Source organism: Balearica regulorum, chromosome 2, assembly GCF_011004875.1.
Source record: "Balearica regulorum gibbericeps isolate bBalReg1 chromosome 2, bBalReg1.pri, whole genome shotgun sequence".
Lineage (NCBI taxonomy): Eukaryota > Metazoa > Chordata > Aves > Gruiformes > Gruidae > Balearica > Balearica regulorum.
Window position 1 is genome coordinate 112275150 of NC_046185.1, and position 18363 is coordinate 112293512.

The following is an 18363-nucleotide window of genomic DNA, read 5'->3' on the forward strand; positions in this document are numbered from 1 at the left end:
AGCAGTGTTCAGTGAAGAAGCTGACCTAGACTAAGCACTCCACTGCACCTGGGGCTGCACGTCCATGTGTGTGCGCACATGAGTATGTGTACTATGACCCTGAATTCTCCCTCTAAGATAAAATACATAGTCCCTTCAAGGGCCATTAATGATTACTAGCTGGAAAAAAGTGTCAAACTAAAAATCCGTACGGAATTTTTTTTCTAAAAACTTTTAAAAAATTTCCTCAAAAATTTCCAAAATAAACCTGTAAAGTTTAATTCCTGAAGATGATTAAGTTATATGGAATACAATACATTCTTAAAATACCAGGCTGTCCTTTCAACCCAATAACTTCACTGACATTTCTTGAGCCTGATTATAGTTCTCTTTGGTTTATACACACAAAATATGTGAACAGCTCAACCCTTACTCAGCTTAAAGACCAGGTACGCACCTACCTCCTACTTCTGAAATAGTGAACTGTAACATGAATTTCATTTGCAATCCTGATATAACATTCATTTTCTATGCAACCTAACAAAGGTGTAAATCCCAGCTTGAAGTTTAAATGAACTGTTGTTACAGATCAGATAGAAGTGGGAAGTTGCAGTAACTCACCAGTACGGCAGAGACTAAGTGAACATAAAGAAAAGTTGAAAGAGCCTTTTCTTGGAAATACATATGAAAGTGATCTTGAATATTCTTAATATTAAGAGATTCCCTGATTGTACAATGCATAGTTAAACATAATAGTTGCTGATCATTTACAGGAATTTAATATGTGGAGTGGTAAAAAGTAAATGTATCTGGTTACTTGAAACAGCTGAATCTAATAACTGATTAACTCAATGTATTGCCTAACTTGAATGTTTTTCTACTAACAGATTTTGCCAATTGGCTCCTTAGGAAGAGTCATATGTGAAAAGAATCTTTGCCTTCACAAAAAAAAATATGTAGTGGACAACTGATATTTCACATACTTGCGGGTTTTCTCCTCTATAAAGATTTTCCTAACACAATTACCACTAATCAAATTCTCTGACTCATGTCTCATTGATGAGAAAATACCATATAAATAAATACAATGCAATGTATAATAAGATACAAGTTGTTCAGTCTGAACAACTGAACAAACTTTTGATTGCACAGAGTACTCAAACATCTTGGGATATCACTTCATGAAGATTTTCAGAACTGCAATAAAGTTAAGAAAATTAGAGCAATTTATAGCAGAGGAGATAGTATCTTTACTTCTAGATTATGTATTTTACTATATTTAGGGTTTTCAGTTTGAATGTTAAAATAAGTTAGGATTAATTAGCAAATCAATTCCCACATATCCTAAGATCATTAATTTAATTTGACAGAAATAAGAGAAACGATCATATATTATACACCCTGAGCAGGTACATGATATACGATACCTATTCTTATTGTACAAAGAATATAGTTTTATATGAGTAAGCACCTTGTAGTCGCAGTTCCATAAAATTATTTTGAAAGATGTACTCTCTTCAAAGAAGTTACAAAATTTTAGCCTCCCAGTCTCCTCTTGCAAAGGTGGTCAGGGTTCCCTGCAAGACATGATAACCGTGGCACTAGGTACCCCTATCCTGACTTTGCAATATCCACAAGGACTCTACTCCTAAACCAGAAAGTCATCCTATCTATCAGAAAGCTTTTCTTAATGTTTAATTGGAATCTTTTTTGCTGAAATTTTAACAGTTACTTCTTGTCCCATGTATCACAAACAGACTATTCTCTTCACTTTACAAGAACTTTTACTTACAGAAAGGCTGTTATCCACAAACCTATTCTCATTACACTCTTACTTTGCAGTAACATCTACAACTTGCAATGACAAAGTTTTCTCTACAAGACAACTTGCAGATCAGTGGGTTTCAGCCAACTCTGACATAAACATTGGAATACAGAAAGCTTTTAATGTTCAAGTACATGGAAAAGTGCCAGATACTGCCACCATTTTGGTTTCTAAAAATGACAAAATACAGGCTATTTTTCAATAGCTTGTGTCTTCTACGCCCAAAACTGTTTTCCTTCTCTCTGTTAGCTACTGACAAAGTGTTTTATTTTATCACGGTATTTTTAAAACAGAAGTAATGAAGACCATATATTTACTGGGAAACATTTTCAGGTCAACACCAGCTACTTACAGTCTTCCTGCTAATCTAACAACACCCATAGAAAATACTATGAATGGGCACAACAAAAACACTAGATCTTTGCACCATTTTAATAAGTCATACTGATCTCTCTGGTGAAATCTCAAAACTACACCATCTGAACAGTAAAACAAACCAGAAAACAACCAAAAATATCCTGCAATCCTCATATGAAATAAGTCCACCCGGCAAGGAAAAAAGATTAATAAAACAACAGAAAGCAGAAAAGAAGGCAACAAGACAGGAGATTCCCTGAAAAATATTTCCTTTGGAAACCAGCAGAGAAATCTTTAGTGATAACAAATAAAATGTTTGGTGATTTTTTCTTGGGTCTTCTCTTTAGAGTATTAAAACTCAAAGACAATAAATATTGCTTTACAAAAGCCTATTTCAGGGCTTCTGAAGCTGCCTAAAATCTGCCAGCTTTATTTCTGTTAACTTAGCTAGGCATAAGTCCAAGTATAATAGCTACTGAAAAATAAACATTAAACCATCAGTAAGTGTCTCCACAATTGTACTGTGCTGCTATACTGTTCATATCTAGGATTTCAGTGCCTAATCTGGTTTCATTCACTGTAAACTAACCCAGTGTCAAATCTTACGACTCACAGGCTCTCTGTCTGCTATGGTATTCTTCATTAGGACAGAGTACAAAATCCTGAAGTTTCAGATTTTATACAAAACACTGCTAATATCAGAGTGCTACTTAGACGAAAGAACAAGCAATGAGCATGAAGTCATAAGAAAAATATTACTTCCATGCACAGCTGAAAGTCAATACTTAATTTTAAAGCAAGAAACAATTACAACTTGTTCATTAAACTTCATATGTGCTTCATATTGAACAAGAAATGGGAACAGAGTGTTTCAGAATAGCACTCACTTTCAACTGTTTCTTATTCCTAAGCTCACAGTATTTTGGACATTCAGGCTATGTGTGACTGAAGAAATAATAGCGGGAAAACAGTAAAGCCTTCCTACTAGGATGCTTAATGCCAGTGCAAAAGTCTAGCTCACTTACAGAAGAAGAAAAAAAAGAAAAGAAAAGAAAATGCACTCTAGCTGCTGCTCATGCACCGATGACAGAAGCAGCACAAGCTCAAAGATTTAGTGTCACTCAGCTAGAAAGCTTGCCTTCCTGGAGGTGCACAGCAGATCTGAATCATGCACAGATATCAATCCTACCAACAGAGAAGGGGTCCTGTCAGCTCCCATCTGTTTCTCAGCAACCTTTGTTTCAGCATGCCTCCTTTCAGCTTCCACCCTTTTCATATTTGGATTACTGATGCATTTTGGAAGTTTGGCCTGTGTCAGCGCCGAGCCCTTTAGTCCTCTAGAGGTACTGGCAAGGCACTGCAAATACAGGGCAAACACAGCTTCCCTGGCCAAATTACACTTCATACTAGAATGTAAAACCATTTACAGAGACATGTCTCTGAGCAGACCAATTTTGCCAGCAAAAGAAAAGTTTTGCCAACATAATAACATATTTGCTAATGGCTTCTACCAGAACAACTAAAGCAGTCAGTGTTCACACCTCTTCAAATTCCTAACCAGCACAGCTGTGCTGACGGAAGCCTGTTACACAGAAAACAGCCTCATGCTCAGTTCCAAAAAGTTTGTCAACCAGCTGAGTTTTACAGAATCCTCCTCTTTTGAATAGGTCTCTTTGGGATCCCAGTATGCTAATTTTGCAAGCAGCAAAGAAAAACATATAAACCCAACAGAAACATGAATTTGTTTAAGTAGGAAAATTATCATTTGGTTCTGCATCTGGACAGAGCATAACTACATTAATTCTATACAAGGAAATATTTTTTTTTAAACCAAACTTTGGTTTTCTTCTGAAACACCCTAAAAGTTCACATTTGTCATATTACATTTCAATCACTCCTGAACTGAGCACACACTTTATGTGTATAATACAGGTTAAAGAGTATTGTTGCCATCACCACTAGAAAATCTTAAAGACTCCAAAAGTCAAGTCCTTTTTGCTTCTCCTTCAATGAAAAGCTACCTAACTGAATTGCTCTGTAACACACCTCTGAAGCCTTGCTGGCTCACATTTTACCATGCAACCTTTGGGAAACTCATGTTCTCCAAATGGGTTGTAAAGGTGTGTTTAAGGGGATTTAGTCCTGCAAGTGGTATTTGGGCAACAGTTTTACCGATTAACATTCTGGAGGGACCAAAAGCACAGGAAATCTGTCCCTGTGCTGTCTGAGCTGTGCTAATGGGTGTAAAAGTTTAGCTGGTGTCTGAAGAACAGAGTAGGCATAGGAATATGAAAACAAATGCACTACATCAGACTCAAGACCCAACAAGCTACGTATTTTGTCTCCAGGAATGGAAAAAGACAGATGGCCAATACAAACAGGATAAACCTATCTAATATTTTTCTTGCGTACTCTCAAGCTTCCAACAGTTGCAGCTGACAGTCTTCCTGAATGTATGGATAGGGGTTTAAGTTTTGGGGGGGTTTTATGGGTTGGGGTTTTTTTTAGTGGTTGGGTTTTGGGGTTGGTTGGTTTTTTGTTTGGTGTGGGTTTGTTGGGGTTTGGGGTTTTTTTTTTGTTGTTGTGGTTTGTTTTTGGGGGGGGTGGTCTTGGTTTGGGTGTGGGGTTTTTTTGTTTGTTTTGGGTTTTGTTGTGGGGTTGGTTTTTTGGTTTTTTTACCATATTTCATCTTTAGAGCATGACAGAGTTGAGAGGTAAAGTTACATGACACTTCCCAACTCAGCTCTTCAGAGGCAAGACACACAGAAAACCTTTGCAAGTTTTGGGTGCTTAGACTAAGGCACTTTCAACTTAATTACAACATAAACAAGGACAAGCAAAAAAAAGTGAGGATTTTGAACAATATTACACTATTTTAACAAGCAATCCCAAAAATTCAAATCCTATTAACTGGGCTTCTAAAAACATATGACCCTTAAAAAGAAGTATTAAAAGACATGAAAAGTAAAGTATAAGTAATTCAAAGGAATCCCAGTATTTGTCATCTGTTTGCAAGTCTGATTAAACAGTGCAGTCATTGTTTCTCGGTTTTTCTCAGAATTATTAGATTCACATCATGGTAGGGCATGGAAGGGACCTCTGGAGATCATCTAATCCGCTCCCTCTTCTAAAGCAGGATCACCTAGAGCAGGTTGCACAGGATCGTGTCCAGGCAGGTTTTGAATATCTCCAGAGAAGACAACTTCACAAACTCTCTGGGCAGCCCGTTCCAGTGCTCACCCTCAGAGTAAAGAAGTTTTTTCTCATGTTCAGATGGGACTTCCTGTGTTCCAGCTTGGGCCCATCACCCCTCGTCCTGTCACTGGGCATCACTGAAAAGAGTCTGGCCCCTTCCTCTAGACACCCGCCCTTTAGATATTTGTAAGCATTGATGAGATCCCCTCACAGTCTTCTCTTCTCCAGGCTACACAGACCCACCTCTCTCAGCCTTTCCTCTCTTAAGAGAGATGCTCCAGACCCCTAATCATCCTTGTAGCCCTCCGCTGGACTCTCTCCAGTAGTTCCCTGTCTTTCTTGGAACTGGGGCGCCCAGAACTGGACACAGTACTCCAGATGCGGCCTCACCAGGGCAGAGCAGAGGGGGAGGATAACCTCCCTCAACTTGCTGGACATGCTCTTCTTAATGCACCCCAGGATACCATTGGCCGCCTTGGCCATGAGGGCACACCGCTGGCTCACGGAGAACGCCTTGTCCACCAGGACTCCCAGGTCCTTCTTCTGCAGTGCTGCTTCCCAGCAGGCCAACCCCTAACCTGTACTGGTGCTTGGGCTTATTCCTCCCTAGGTGCAGGACCCTACGCTTGCCCTTATTCAATTTCATATGGTTCCTCTCTGCCCAGCTCTCTAGCCTGCCCAGGTCTTGCTGAATGGTAGCACTGACTTCTGGTGTGTCTGCCCCTTCTCCCAGCTTAGTATCATCATCAAACTTGCTGAGGATACACTCTGTCCCCTCATACAGGTCACTGATGAATATGTTGAACAAGACTGGACCAAGCACTTGAGGCACACCACTAAATACAGGCCTCCAACTAGGATTTTTTTTTTTTCAGTAAAAGTAAAAATTATCACAAAATAATCTAACTATGTGTTAAGAAAAAAACCACCAAATACATCACTAAACTCAGTACGGGAAAAAATACTGGGTCTAACACACTCATATCATTTTTTCATTTGTGTCCAGAAAAGCAAAAGAGGTAAACACCTGTTTGCAGATGGATCACCTGTGATACAAAACAGACAGCAGGAAAAATTTAGGAGATCTTGATCTTAATTTCTGCTGCTTATGAAGTTTCTTGTACAGCACCAGAAGGAACCTCATGCTGGTGTAGCTGTGCTTCAGTAGGGTAGTAACTGGCACCATGGCCTGGAAAAAGAAATTAAAAGCTCCCATTGGTCCTTATCACTTATTTCTGAATAAAGCAGTCAACTGCTGGAAGATTATAACAATTATAGATTTATAAAATAAACTAATTATATAAATAACATTTACAACAATTAAATTTCATGTGGTTAGGATTGCAGTTTATGTTCTGTATACTAAGTATTTTACTCTTGGAATAAATACTGGCCACAAAGTGCCAATCCTAAGGCAGCAGACTCTGTCCTGGAATGGGTCTTCTGCCAAGCAAAAGGAGGTTTGGGGACTTTACAGGTGACCTTCTACAAGATGGAGTGAAGTAGAGGCACAATACTATCTTAACATTTACTGCCAAAAAGAAGCAAGTCCTTAAAACGTGATAGTGCCTAAATATGTAAGGGCAATTTTCAGAAACCTCACCTATAGTACCATCTCCCTTTAAATATCAATGGATAACTTAGAGTCTCCTTCCTGAAGTTTTGCATTTACACAAATCATTTTTTGGTCCTAAAGAAGTACTGAGAGTACATCAACAGCACATATTGCCATGCCATGACGACTCAACCAGTTAGGCCACAAAAGTAATGCAGCTGTAATACCCCAGGGCCAATTTTCCATACTGGTTTAGAGATACCTTCATTTTTTTTTCCCCTACACAACACTATCAAGTGATGTAAGTGTATTCTGACTGGCCTCAAAATTTAACTTTTGTAAAAGAAAGACCCTGCATAAACAGATCAAAGTTGTTCTCTCGACAAATTTATCAACATAACTATGTACCATACCACATAAGATCACCAATAATACACCAATGCACCACAGTGGTGATTGATTGCTTTATTCTTAGCAACAAGAAGAACTGTTTCTTCATTCACAGAAACAAGTGATCTTTTTTCTCTAAATTATAATAAAAAAGTACCTTCTTTACATCAAAGTAGTAAAATTTTGTAGTTTAAAAGTAGTTTAATTTCTCTGCAAATTAATTTCCTCACATAAGCAAATTCTTTGCCTTTTTACATTGAAGTTTTCTGGTTTGACAGCTCAGCCAAAAGGAAAAATTGACACAACTTGGATACTCAAATGACATATGACTAGAAGTTTTTCAGGGCGAGGCACAAATCTGTTTAGATGTCTAGAAAGAAATCAAGTATCTTGGACTCATGAGATAATACAAAGCTCTACCTCTTCCACATTAAGTTTTTTCCAAATATTAAATTGTAGAAATTCTGCTTGCAAACATAGTGTAATACAAATAGAGATTAAAATTGTCACATCAGATTCTTTAGGTACTTTATTCATATGGTGAATGCAAGACATAAGGAATAATAGTTTGAAAAACCGTCCTGCTCCCTGACAGCATAGGGAGAACCAGCTCCTTGGCTTTGATTTACATGAAGCAAGTTTCCAAATCATAACTTTTTTTTTAAACTTCTTTGAGACTATTGCCCTACAATATTTAACCCTTGTGCTCTATAAATTAAAACTGTTCCCAATCATTGCAGAAATTCATGTTTAGAATTAATATAGTCTTAAAAGAATCTGTACAGTTGACTATATATTGATGGTCACTTCAGAGTTATTACACAATAAACATAACTTCTTACAGCTTCTGCTGCATGCCATAAAACTAGTTCTTTACTACAAAAGGAACCAGTTACCAATCTGTGCAAATGTGTAGTTTCCACTGAGAATTGCAAAATAGCACACCAGCACAGGGCAGAAAAGCACTCAAGTATTCAATTAATTTCCCTCTGTATCTAAAAACTGTAAGGTCATACTCTAACCTACCCTCTTCAAAATAAGACCATCATTAAATTTTATTATTAAGCTGCTTTCACATATTGATCCTGAGGCATACAACAAACAACTGACACCACTTAGTTTGGTATTTGAAGAAGTCAGTAGTTACCTGCTGGCTTGTTCCAAACCCCTTGAGTAACTATCTTAATTGTGCCTGGTCTCCTGACCTATATAATTGTCTACTCCTTCATTTTTAATTTGACTAGCATCTTGCTCTTAAGAACATAAGGCAGCAAACACTGCAGAATATTAAAAGGCAAAATTTTCTCTACAATGCACTACCAATTTTAATTACCTAGTCTTCCAGCTTCATGGGATGCCTTTGTCTATTACTTTTGAGAAAGAAAATCACTAATAATCTATAGCATTTATTATTTTGTATGCTGCTCTTGTATTCCAAATTACTTGACTCTCTGAAAACCAAAGAATCCACTTCAGCTGTCACATCTAAATTCTTATTTTAACTACTAGCTCCCAAAATTTTTCTTAAGATTTTCTTTTCTTAACACTCTCATTCTTTGAATACCAAGTAGTATTTTGGCTACTGCTACACATTAAGGATTTTTTTTTTTAATGCTTTCACATGCTACTAGGATCTTCATTTAAGAACTGCTACATAAAAATGTACACAATGCTTTAGGAAAAGATGGTTAGATGGCCACAGTAGTGTTTTTCACCTATGGATTGTTTTTTGGGTTTTTTATTAGAATTTTTTTTTCTATTTTATTGGCACCCAACATGGGGCTCAAACCCACGACCCTGAGATTAAGAGTCTCATGCTCTACCAACCCTCTTGAACTCTCTCTTCAAAGTTCAAAAAGGATGAGGCTTTGGGCAACCTGGTCTAGGGGAGGGTGTCCCTGCCTGCAGCAGGGGGGTTGGAACTAGATGATCTTTAAGGTCCTTTCCAACCCAAACCATTCTATGATTCCATGATTGTTCTTCTCTCAACTCTTCAGTTGTCCACATAATTTTTGAAATATGTTATCCAGAAACAGACTCAGCCTTCCAACTGAGACCTTATCCATGTGGAGCAGGGCAGATAAACAGTCATTTAGGCCATATTTGTCTTTATTTAATCCAGTATGATACTAGTCTTTCATCTCACAGTATGACATCTTTGACTCATGTTCAACTTCGATCATGCCCCACCAGAACCACCAAGTCTTCCGAGAACCCTTCTCTAACCCTATGTTCCCCATACTATATTAAAAGGACTTAATTATTTCTGATTAAGCACAGTATATTGGACTTGCTCCAACCATTAATTCTACCCTTGCTCTTTTATTTGTGTAAACACTTTGGCCAAGGTCAGTTTTAATTCTAATCCTGCTGTATAAATTTACTCCCTTTCAGCTCTGTGGGCCTCCTCTTTTATATGAGGACTTAACCACATTCCTGCCCATAGTGCTGTGCTGACACAGGAACTGTTGGGAACGCTTTAGATCCCTGGCTTCAGGAAGAAAAACTGAGCAGAGTAGCTGAGGCCAACCCTCCATGACTCTTCTGGGAGTTAGCCACATCCCTAGAAACAATTTTAAAAGAGAGTTTAAGGCTGTAAATAAAGTAATGTCTTCTATCTGAAAATCAGCTCCAGATTCCTCCTGCCCCTCAACACTAAAACCCACAACAAACACCCTGTAGCTCATGATCACATAAGGCTTTTAGAGTCATCCACATTCTATTCCATCACTTATTTTAAGAAAAAAAATATCCAGCAACATCAGTTCTGAGGCATTGCCTTCCATGTCAATCATGATATGCCAATAGTTATTCTTTATATAACATGAGAGCTAAGATATCAGGGAGTTTCTGATCACTCTTGAACCATTTTTTTATTATTTCTTGTACATCACATTGCCCTAGCTTGTCTATGAAAGCATTACATAAGAGTGTTAAAAATTTACTACAGTCAAAATATACAGCACAAGGTCTATTAGTTACCTATGTATTTCAGGGTAACATTGTCCCAATAACGATTTGTCTATCCACAAATCCAGTCTGCTACTCAACTCCTCAAAAGCTGTTCTCATGGACTATTTTATCTCTAGACTCCGATTACTAAGTTCTCTTAACTGCCCACTCAGACAACTTCAAGCTCCCAAAAATATGACAGATCAAGTCTTTAATTGTCCATCTTCCAAGTGCATAATGCAAGAATTAACAGATTGGAGAGGCTTGATTTTCTTTTCCCATGCTGGAAAGCTCTTGTTTTCATCAAATCAAGTAGAAGCTTCCTATTTTTCCCCCTCCAAATGCTTTATTCAGTCACTGTCAGCACTTAAGTTCATACCTCAAGACTTGCAAACCTGTGATTTTTGTGTTTATTTAAGAAAGGTATAATGTTCACCATTTCCCAGATCTGCCTCCTTGTTCTTAAACCACATGAAGAACTACTGGAAGCATGACACCCAGTTTGTTCTGACAACGCCTCTTTTGACATATCTGTCTCTGACAGTGCAGTATCTTCTAATAATAGAAAACACCACATCTGTTGAAAATTTCTCTATGAACATCTTCTACTGAAGACAGTGACAAGACACCAATCCTCTTTTTTGCAGTTTCCAGCTTCCTTAATTTCCTCACTCTCCAAATTGTTTCTGCTTTTAATGTAGTTAAAAGATCATTATAACTCTTTAAATTCTCAGTTCATTCTCCTAACTTCCATTTCATTCTCCACATTATCTTGCTTGCACTGGCCATCTGCCTCAACCAGTCTATGCATTTTGCTATGCAGGGGGTTTTTTGCCCTTTTTTCCCCTCCCCTCCCCCCAATTTCTTGTGCCTAGTTTTAAGATCATTTTGCTGTTTTGTAATTACAAAAACCCCCTCTTATTAGTAATTTTGGGTGATAAATTTTAATAACTTTTCAACACATTAATGATCAAGACCATTTCTCTAGTTGCTATTATTTAGTGACAGCTGCAACCATTGCTTGAGCCAGCTTCTGAATACAACTTAGTTTCTACTTATATGCTATCAATAAATAATTTACAGCATCAAGAAATTATTTTGCCAAATTATATCCATTATGAAATATACACCATTTTTTTAGAGTAGGAGTTATCATTTTGTTGGCAGGTAATCTATCAATTTGTACCAGGTAATTATATCCAGACTATAACCATCTAGAAACCACAAGAACATCAGTCGTCAGGCAAAGGAGCAGGCATGAAGACACAGACACTCCAAGTTATCTATAATTTTATAGGCCAAAATCATTTTGTAAGAGGGAGTCTACAAGCTACCTAATCCAAGGCAATTCCACATTTTACCACAGTTAATTCACAAATTAGAGGATTTAAAGAACTTCAGCTAGCCTTTGCCCAGCAAAACACACTGCAGTTGGTTTTTCTTTCCTGTTGTGAAGATACTAGAGCCAAAGTGGAATATGCATCAAAATTATAACATTACATCGTCTCATGAGAAGATGCTACAAATTATCTGTACCAAACAAGATGTACTGGGAAGTACCAAGTGCTGGTTCTCTTGAGCTATTATTAATTTTTATGTAGATGAGTGGAATTAAGAACTATTTTCCTTCTCATAGATTCCTAAGAATCACTCAAGAGACACATAAGATTTACTACTTATTTTTGAAGAAAAGTATTGATTTATGGATCTTAAGGGCTTATGTAAATTAAATAAAATTTACATATACAACAATTCCAGATTCAGACCCATATGAAACTCAGATGACACACAATACCTCTTCTATAAACCTTTTGCCATTCTTCCTACCTATTTTTTGCCTTTTTACAACAATACTGTTTGCCAACAAACAAATTAACAGCTCAGTACAAAGTATTTGTAAATTCAGAGTTAAGACTAAGTTCTTTAGGGTAGAGACTGCAAATCCTCAAAAAATGAAATGTTACAATAATACAAAGTTAATAAAAATACCAATACAAAAAAAATCTTATCTTCATAGTTTCTTTTACTTGAACTAAGGATATTTCTAAGATTTTCCATGATTATCATTATGTATTCAATTTCTTTCATGCATAAATATACCAAGAAGTCTTTACAGGAATAAAAGTTCTTTAAACAGCTGAAAACTAAGCATCACATCCATATTTTAAAGAAATGAAATGAGAGAAAATATTGCAACAAGATTTTGTCATGCCACGAGCCACATACAAAGCAACCTGCATATGATATAAAGTATTACTTCTAGAAAAGGAGGACTAAAGAAAGGAAGGAGACAAAACACCCTCAAGAACACTATCTTTGGCAAAACCCGTACAGAAGAGAAGACTGAGCACAATTCACTCAAATTAGCAGAGCAAGAGGACAGAGCAGAGAACCTGACAAGAGCAGCTTTCATCATTCAAAAACAAACTACAAAAATCTTTCAGAATACATTGCCTTCAGGGGCTTGAAGAAAAGGGAGGGAAAGAGAGGTTTTATTTGAAAACAACGTTGTCCTTTTAAACAGTGCCCCCTCCTGTTCAGAAATAAACTACGACTTTGTTAGTTGAAGTGCTACGCAGACCATACTGATAGCAAGAAATGGTCACTCCCTTGTGACCTATACATGATTTACTTTAACCAGCCAATTTTCAAAACCTTAAACCAATCTCAACCACAGAACTGTCAAAACATATTATATTTTAACTAGTTCTAAGATTACTCTCATCAGCAAAGCCAACTTGTGAGTGAGAACAGACAATCTGGAGCTCAAGAGCGCTCAAAGCCACAGGGAAGTTGGGAAATGTCCCGGAAATCCTCACAACCCTGCAACAGCCACTGCAGGGCTGGATACATTCAATCAGAACTGTTTGGATAAGAAACTCAGCTTGCTAATCATGACTTCCAAAATGCCATAAAGGAGAGAGCATCTGGCTTACCTATGTCTAAACTCTTTACCTACACACACCCTGGACTTTCTGAAAAATTACACTGTATGTCACTTTATGATCACTAACAATTTGCAACAATCCAAAATTTAGAAAGAAGCAGTTCCATACAAATTTTATTCCTTTATTAAAGAAAAAATTGCTCAATTCTGGATAAGTTGAAGTAGCATATCTTCTGACATCTAAGGAACATGTCTTCCAGATTTTATATTCTCCTACAATATGTTTCTATTCAGCTGAACCAGTCACCACCATATATATTCCATTAAACAAAAAGCATTTTATGTAAGAGAGTCCAATCTTAATCTTTAAGCTGTATAAGAATGAGAATTTTGAGTGTTTTCAGGATTTCCCACAGAATGTTTCTGCTGTTCTTAAGCACAAAACAATGTTTTGCTACATTAGAAAAAACAACTTATAGCTGTTTGTTTAAAACTCCAAGAATTTCTGTTCTTTAGAGTGAAGATTTGAAAGAATGAGAGACTTTTTTGTCACTACTAAGCTTTTTTATTAATGCTGTTTTTTTTTTCCCCCCACTAGAAAATCCTCAAACACAGCTTTAAGTTATCATGAGGGCTGGGAAAAATATACTCTCCAAGGAAATATTTGTTAGTGCTTCAAGACTAAAATCTCCAAAGATTCAGTCCATGAAGTACATGCTCCATCATATCACACATCCCAGCAGTTTGTTCTGACAAATATACATACACTGTCTCCACAGACCAACTGAGCATGCTCTACCCCAGTTTTTATTTATATTTACTGCTCACATTTATTGTGCATAGGGATAGCACAGAAAAACCAAGCTTCAAAAGAGGGCCTCTTGTCTGCTCGATTCCTACTAGCACTGCAATGAAATGAGAAACAGAAAAATGTTAGAATGAAGGTTCTGAAGAACTCGAGACTATGATTAGCTGGAAAAAGGAAGTTGGTGGGAAAACATGAGCCTGAAGCTAGAGGAGGTAAGGGAAACTGATGCTTGGTGAGGAACTGAACTGGAGAGGGGAAGAGTCTGAAATGGCTCAGATCAGCAATCATGGCTAGGAAAGGGCAGGGGAGGGTACAGATTGTGAAGGAAGGGAAATAGATCTGACAAAACAACCAAGAAGAGGACACAAAGGCATCATGTAGGTGGGAGGCTGAGAACAACAGAAATACTAGTTGCCAGAATTGAGGAGAAAGGGAGGCTAGGAGGAACCATACAGTACTAAATTGGGATTGATTAGACTAGGTTTCATGGTAATACTGCAACTTAAAGCAAGGAGGCCAAAGGAAGTAATAAATGAAGAGTGATGACATCTCTACCATATTTTACCTATCATCCAGCAGGAGAAATAAGTTTAATAGAGTACATACAGGTGTTGTGATATTACAGATGGCACATATGAACCATTCATGACTAACTCAATATACTCCAAAGACAGCCCAGCCCCATCTGGCTCAACATCAAGCAGTGTGAAATAGAAATTCCTATGTAAAAGGACAAACAAGAAAAGTATTACAAGGAGTGCACTCACTCAGCATCTGAGCCACTTCAAGGATCTGGCAAATAACCTAATCCATAATCGGGTAATGGCTGCTACCACCATAACTACAAATGCAAGGTGCAGCCAGTCGGTACTGAACCAGCCAGTGACGGGGATAAAAATGTTCTAGGTGAGCCCTTAAGAAGAAAAGGCTATCAGCGCTGACTATCAGTTAGCGACTCTGAGGTCTGAAGACAAATGCAAGACCCATATTTTCACACAATTCTTGTCACAAATAACAGTCTTTAAAAAGTAAAAGCAATACTCCTCCGAAGTGTAACAACCATAACAATGATAAGAATGACAACTATTTGAGCACACTCTCTCTGAAGTAGTACAAAGGAAGGATATAGTACAGTCTAGAGTCAGAAAATTACCTACTATATTTTTGGATGACCCCTAAAATTAAAAACATTTTAATATCCGATTTGATTTATTTATACTGACATTCAATAACTGAATGAGACGACAAAAAATCCCAAGAAACTTAAAGACATCTTGATCACAGCTGCTATACAAGTTATGCTGTAGGGTGAAACTGATTCCTTCAAATTACTTGTTTATTGATTGCATTCCATACCTATGAAGTTTAAACTTGAAAGGTAATATGGTTCAAAAAAAATGAGAAACCAAAACATTCCAGATGATATCCAGTCTCATTAATGAGTTAACTAGATGGATAAAGGAAGTAGTGTCCAGTAATTATTTGTAATTTATTAAATGAATCACCTATAATGTCTTCAGCATGTATACTAACAAGAAAAAACAAGAAAGCCAAAAATTACAGTTGGAAAAATACTCTGATTCTGACACACTGGACATGTTTACTTCTTGGTACTTATTTATTAACAAACATTATGCCAAAATGTCTGTGTCTACGTATTCTCACATCTAAAACGTAATATAGTTCATGACAGTCATTAACAGTGACCAACATAATTTTGTCTGTTAACAATAGTTATGATACTTAAAATACATCCTTAAAAAAGCGTACTCAAAACTGGCTGAGTTAAACAGCATAAACCATTCTGATCCTCTGTTCAAAGACCTTTAGAACATAATTCATGTTATGTTATGGATCCATTATCCTTCACAGGACTCTCAAACCAGAAAGGACTTGAGAACTAACATATTTCTATTATCTCTTGTACAGCCTGCCAGATGCCAAATAATGGATGAAATCCCACTGTTTAGATGTAAAATGGGTTGCTGTAACAAGGATAATTTGTCTCAACAATTTTCAACATTTGGGGAAGACAACTAGTCCATTTAATGCAACGTTCTAGGCTAGCACATCTTTCATCTGAGAAATAATACTTCTTTTTAGATCTTCTTTAACTCCCCTCAAAAAAAAAAAAAGAAAAAAGTATATTTGTATGTAGTAAAGTCAATCACAGCACAAAATAGTTTTGAACTGTGATATTGACGTGGTTTAGCCCCAGCCGGTAGCTAAGTGCCACGCGCCACTCGCTCACCCCTCCCCCGGCGAGATGGGGAGGAGAACGGAAAAACAACGGCAAAGCCTCGAGGGTTGGGATAAGGGCAGGTTACTGGGACAGCGAGGGAGAGGGAAACAATCAACAACAGTGCTGATAACAGATAGTAACAATGGGTGATAACAGAGAACGATTTTACCGATCCGACGACCGACCGAACACTCGACCCGTCCCGGAGCCACGCCGAACCCGCCCCTGCCCGACTAGCCCCCTTTTATGGTGAGCATGACGTCACATGGTATAGAATAGCCCCCGGCCAGCTTGGCTCACCTGTCCTGGCTCCTTGGGAAATTAACTCTATCCTTGCCAGAACCAGGACAAATATCTAGAATAAGGCCACAGAGCTTTTTGAAATCAGTTAGGAATTCTTTCTTCTTAAATCAGTTTTCTGCCTGATTGTGTCAAAAACCCTTACTGCCTAAGTATCACCATCATGCAATCTGTGACAGATGTACATTTGGTCCTAGTCTGGTTGCTTCTTTTAACATACTCAGATTGAGGCTTTGCTATTGCCTACCTTGACTTAATCGATTTCTGTTTGGTTTTTTTTTTCTTAAGAGTACTAGAGATTTTGTCTTTATTCCTAGAAGATGCCTTGTCCTTAAATAGATGTTTCTTATCACCTGTTGGATGTCCAAGACTTAAGTAGCCATCATTTAAGATCCCAAGTTGTTTTATGTGTAGCTGACAATCACTTAGCTCTTACCTCCTAAACACCTTCAACCTCATATGATCATAGTCCAAGAATAAAAAACCTTCAGTTATCTATTTTTAATGTTTTTCATTATGTAGAACATAACTGTAAATTATGCGTTACACAAAGCTTTAAACAGCAAAATTATATGATCTTTGTCCAATTTGTGTTGACACTAAGATGAAAAGGTGCAAGTGGTAGAAGCAGAGGCAAGTGATCTAGAAGCAGTACAGAGCTGCTGTTTGATCATGCAAGTATGTGGTTAGGAAAGCCAAGGCTGACCTGGAGTTGAATTTGGCAAAAGATGCCAAGAGCAACAAGAAAGGATTCTGCAAACCAATCAGCAGAAAGATGACCAGGGAAGACTGTAGAATGGGGCAGGGAAACTGGTGACAAAGGACATGGAAAAGGCATAGGTATTCAATGCCTTCTTTGCCTCAGTGTTTACCAGGAAAGAGCCTCAGGACTCCTAGGTCCATGAGACTAGAGGGAAAGTCTGCAGCAAGGCAGACTTGCCCTCAGTGGAGGAAGTTAGGGAGTGCTTAAACAGGATAGAGAAAAGTACCCATCCTTGTAGTAAAGGATGCCAACAGTATTTTGTGATGCATTAGGAGGAATGTTGCCAGCAGGCTGAAGGAGGGGATCCTTCCCCTCTAGTCAGCACTGGTGAGGCCACATCTGGAGTACTGTGCCCAGTTGTGGGCTCCGCAGTACAAGACAGATATGGACTTATTGGAGCAAGTCTGCCACAGAGATGATTAAGAGACTGGAGCACCTGACAGACAGTGAGAGGGCAAGACAGGTGAGACTCTTGAGCCTAAACAAGAGAAAGCTCAGGGGGATCTTAGCAATGTATATAAATACCCACTAGGAGGGAATGACCAAGACAGAGCCAGATCCTTCTCAGCAGCACCCACTGACAGGATAGGAGGCAACAGGCAACATGGGAAAACACTTTTTTTTTTTACTATGAGGGTGGTAAAACTGTTGGGGAAAAAACTTATCAACCAGTTCAGAGCAAAATGCAAGAAGCCCTGCCAGTCCTGGCTCCTTTGAAGTCAACAGGAACATGCCAGTCTGGCACAGTAATGCCACTGTTGAACAGCTTATAAACTGCTGACATGGTTCCTGCCTCACAATTTTTCTATAGCAGTTTTTAGAATTGAACTAACTCATTTAGCCTTTCAATTTACCTTAACTGACATCAAAATAATACACTTCTATATAGCCACATGACTTCTATAACAAGTTGACTGAATAAAGGAAATAATGAATAGAAGTAATTGAAAGTAAAATACCTGTTATTGAACAGTACACTATATGAGGAGCAATCTTATTAATGTCTTCATAACCTAGACCCATTTCAGCCAGTTTCCCAGGAAGGTAGTTTTCCACAAAAACATCAGACGCTGCTGCAAGCTGTAGAAAAGAAAAGGACAAGTAAGATTT

General features: G+C 37.8%; 1 protein-coding gene across 7 annotated transcripts in view; it reads right to left on the reverse strand.

The window, feature by feature from the left end:
* The window catches only part of SUGCT (succinyl-CoA:glutarate-CoA transferase), a 349338-nt gene that overhangs the window by 316495 nt on the left and 14480 nt on the right, over positions 1 to 18363 (reverse strand). For all 7 annotated transcript variants that reach the window (XR_012834023.1, XM_075745342.1, XM_075745341.1 and 4 more), the window contains one exon: positions 18213 to 18333. Coding sequence is in view for 6 of the 7 variants with exons in the window: in XM_075745342.1 (XP_075601457.1) it covers positions 18213 to 18333 (121 nt within the window). In the remaining variant the exon portion in view is untranslated. The remainder of the gene's footprint in view (positions 1 to 18212; positions 18334 to 18363) is intronic.